At 43.7% G+C, this 4,112-nt stretch overlaps 1 protein-coding gene across 1 annotated transcript; it reads left to right on the top strand.

Annotated features, from left to right (window-relative positions):
• The first annotated feature begins 1,223 nt into the window (after positions 1–1,223).
• Positions 1,224–2,123, top strand: LOC148871105 (dehydration-responsive element-binding protein 1B-like). The gene has a single exon (XM_088972344.1). It carries the CDS (start codon positions 1,284–1,286, stop codon positions 1,944–1,946), a length of 663 nt encoding a protein of 220 aa, XP_088828470.1. The 5' UTR covers positions 1,224–1,283; the 3' UTR covers positions 1,947–2,123.
• The last annotated feature ends 1,989 nt before the right edge of the window (positions 2,124–4,112 follow it).

The raw sequence follows: 4,112 nt of genomic DNA, 5'->3' as shown, positions 1-4,112 counted from the left end.
ATACATTAGATGTCATGTAATGTCCTCTTTCATCTTGTAGTTTATCTTTTAAACAAATGCACATGTCCAACGTTTCATCTATCACTTCATTTCTTGGACCAAAGTAAGATTCCGATGCTACTATAGACATTGAAATGGATAATAAATCAGGTGGCATAGCAACAAACATAAGATAATTATTTTCTTGTATTTTCCATCAAGGAAAAATATCAAAGTTTCCTATATAAGACATCTAACATTATGCTTAATGTCTTTTCAAATAACCAGTGTCAATTGTACTACATCTTTTATGGTAAAATAATTCCAAAGATCACTGATTTTCTTTATTGGTACCCTAAAATTACTAAAATTATTAGGAGCAGCATTATATTGGGTTTGAAAGGGGGTCTGAGAAGAACCGGCCATTTTAAATTTTTAATAAATATTAAAAAATCCAAGTGACACGACGATTACCGTTTGGTCCTTGGAGTCTGGTATGCTAATTCAGTATTTCAACTTGAATACAAATCTTAAAACTCTCAATTGAAGACACTCGATCAAGCCTTCTTTCTTTTTGAAATAAAAATAAATAAAATTAAGAATAGATTGTAGAGAAGTATAGAGCATAAAACGAGAGTATGGGAATGGGAGATTGTATTTAATTGAAAATGGGTAAGGATTAGGGTATTTGTAGAGGTTAAAAATAATTGAATTGACCAATTAAAATTTTCACATAAACTAGCCATTTATTGTTGAAAGGAGTACTTTGGTTATTTAATATAATTTATTTTATCACTTTATGTGAAAGGTCCCCATAAACTTTCTACTTATAATTTTAATCACTTTTACATTCCCTTTGTTAAACTACACAAATACCCCTCAAAGTAGTTTATAACTGTGTGGGTGGGTGGGGTGTTTTTGGTTTTTGCCATCATACCCCCCTTATAAAGGGTATAAAACTGCTATAGTAATTTGATACAGACCATGCCAGAACGAGCCCACACGGGCCGCGCCGTTATTTCGCACTTGAACGTGTCGTCAATAATCGTCATGCCGTGGGGCTACACTATCAATATCGACTACGTTCACACATCTTCCTTCCTTCCTTCCGGTCCAGCTGTCTAGATTTCCACGTGCGCCAATTCTCCGTCGTCTCTTTTGCTTTTTTGCGTGTGCCTCTCCTTGTCTAAATCGCGGACCTCTCTCCCATTTATATGTACCTGTACCCCGATTCTTTTTCTCAAAGTCTCTCTCTCTCTCTCTCTCTCTCTCTCTCTCTTATATTTGTTCATTTTCTTTTCTGCATGAACTACTTTGAAGAGGAGTCTTCTGCTTCTTCTTCCTCCAGTGAACTACAGGGTTCCAATGCGCCATCCAACGTGAGCTCTCCGTCGGAGGCGAACGTGTCGCCGGCCGCATCGCACAAGCGGAAAGCCGGTAGGAAGAAGTTCCGAGAGACGCGCCACCCGATCTATAGAGGAGTCAGGGAGAGGAACGGCGGCAAGTGGGTGTGCGAAGTACGTGAGCCAAACAAAAAGTCGCGGATTTGGCTGGGTACCTTCCCTACCCCGGAAATGGCAGCTAGGGCTTATGATGTCGCAGCGTTGGCTCTTAGGGGGAAGTCTACACCGCTCAACTTTCCCGATTCTTCCTGCCTTCTGCCTCGTGCCAAATCATCGCTGGCCGTTTATATACAGGCAGCGGCTCTTGAGGCTGCTGAGGCTTTTAGGCCTGCGACAGCTTCTTGCACCTCCTCCTCATCTTCTCATCAGGGGACCAAGGTTGAGAGCGAAGTGAAGGTTGCAGAAGATTCCACCGTGTTCTTGGATGAGGAGGAGCTGTTCAATATGCCAGGTCTGATTCACAGCATGGCGGAAGGGTTGCTTTTTATGCCACCACCTATGCAGAAGGGACCCGATTGGGATGACATGGATTGCCACATGGACTTTACTTTGTGGAGTGACTAACGTGCTTTTAATTTCTATACCTACCTTTCCACAAACCTGGCTTCCCTTCATTTTTTTTTTCTTTTTGTTTCATTTCTCTCTTATGCTGTTAGAGCTCTGCTGCAATTGTTCTTTTTATTCCATCGTTCAATTTTTTTTCCTATTCTATAGTTGATTGATCGGATTTAATATTTTTCCCATCATTGCCTCATAGGCTCCACTAGATTTTTTTTTTTTTTTTGAACTTCCAGAAATTTTCAGAGAGCTTGCATATACTTCCAAAATTAGTAATGGAACCCTCATCTCTCTCTCTCTCTCTCTCTCTCTCTCTATCAGACTCTATCAGTCTGTCTTCTCGAAACCCCTTTCAATTTACTGTCTTTGTGATTAGTAATTGGGTGGAAAAGTTGACCAAACTTGGCCAGAAATCCAGTGTTCCAGAAACTAGATTCGAGCGAACCACAGAGGTTTCATGCAAAATTTTGTTTGTTTCATCTAGAAACTGACCACTATAGGCTTGGTTAATTCTCACTAACAGGCCTGGGTTAATCTTCAACTGCCCGAATTGAATCCCTAATTAGAACAATATTATCTGAACTCAATTCAAGTCCAATATATGATTCATTCTAATCATTTGAAGCCCTATTTTAGGTTGTATTTTTAATGTAATCGTTTCTGGTCACGTACCAATTTTTGTGATGTATATATTTTTGGGCTAAGTACCTCGTTATTTGACCCGGTGGTGACATGTCTTGGTGACGAGCTACTTGGTGGCGAACTGCCTGGTGGCGAGCTCCCTGGTGGCGAACTGCTTGGTGGCGAGCTCCCTAGTGGCGAACTGCCTGATGGTGAACTGCCTGGTGGCAAACTCCCTGGTGGCGAACTGCCTAGTGGCGAGCTCCTTGGTGGAGAGCTACCTGGTGGCGAGCTCCCTACTAGGCGGCCTATGACTTAGAGAATGGTGGAGCTCCCTAGTGCAGCGCAACCCGACTGCCCTCTGCATGAGGTAGTATTCTTTCCTTTGTAGGCAGTGGGAGCTGAGGGACCTGCGAGAACTTAAGGTCTCCAACGCTTAAGTTAGCACTCTGATTGTAGAGAGCTTTGAAGATGATATTGGAGAAACGAGAGAGCCAGAGAGTAGGGATTACCTCCATTTTTTTCCATCATTCTTCCCCTTTGAGGGGTGAGGTCTTTATATACCGGAGTCCTCGCGGGTTAGGTGGGTGAAAAGCCTCCAAACGGTAAGACTCGTCACATCCCGTCAGAACCGAGGTACAGTGGTGAACTCCTCGAGGTCATCAGGCTGGCGTTTGTGTCAGGCGGCCAGGTTGGCGCCTGGGCCAAGTTGTCAGGGCGGCGCCTGCGTCAGTCGGCGGGTCGGTGTCTGGGGCCAGGTTGTCAGGTCGGCACCTATGTCAGTCGGCGGGTCGATGTTTGGGCCAGGTTGTCAGGCAGGAGATCTTCCTGCAATACGCCAAACTACTCCTATACCGAGCTACCCTACAAGTTGCGAGCTGCCCAGGGGAGCTATGCTGAACTGCTTGTGGCGAGCTCTGCCGAGCTGCCTGGCTCTTTGGCGAGCTCTTTGGTGAGCTACCGAGCTTTTTGGCGAGCTCTTTGGTGAGCTACCGAGCTTTTTGGCGAGCTCCTTGGTGAGCTACCGAGCTCGTGGGGTATGCATGTCGAGTTTATTGATGGGCGTCTTATGGGTTGCCAGGTCAGCCAGGCTAGATCATGTGCCAGGCTGATCCGGCCAGGTCGCGCAAGCCGCACCAGGCAATGGAAGAAGCTTGAACTATCTATTGAAGTGACCGAGGAAGGGGTATTAAATCCACTACTTTCCATATCCTTACGGAACCAAAGAGTATGTGATTTGTTGAAATTTTTCTTGGTTATTCGTATTACACATGTATCAGAATATGCCAGGATTGGTTGGTTAAATTTATTTTTGTGTTCTCTGTAAAATGAAACAGACGAATATTCAATCCTATTTTATTTTACTAAGGCCCCATTTGGAAGGAGTATAAATACAAATATGTAGAGTTAAAAACCTTTTATTTTGTATTATTTTATAAGGGTTTTTATGGTTCAGTCCACCCCTAGGGTGGAGCTAGGATTTCTAGGGGTGGTGGACTGAATCTTGTTCATGGATTGATGCCGAATTCACGGTAGGATGCAATTTAAGGG

Source organism: Nelumbo lutea, chromosome 2 (genome assembly GCF_056320005.1).
Source record: "Nelumbo lutea isolate HS-2025 chromosome 2, American lotus-T2T, whole genome shotgun sequence".
In the NCBI taxonomy this organism is placed as follows: domain Eukaryota; kingdom Viridiplantae; phylum Streptophyta; class Magnoliopsida; order Proteales; family Nelumbonaceae; genus Nelumbo; species Nelumbo lutea.
Note: the sequence above shows the minus strand (reverse complement) of the source record. Positions and strands in the feature narration are given on the sequence as shown.

Coding starts and splice junctions, on each gene's coding strand:
- LOC148871105 (XM_088972344.1), top strand. CDS start 1,284: ATGAACTACTTTGAAGAGGAGTCTTCTGCTTCTTCTTCCTCCAGTGAA.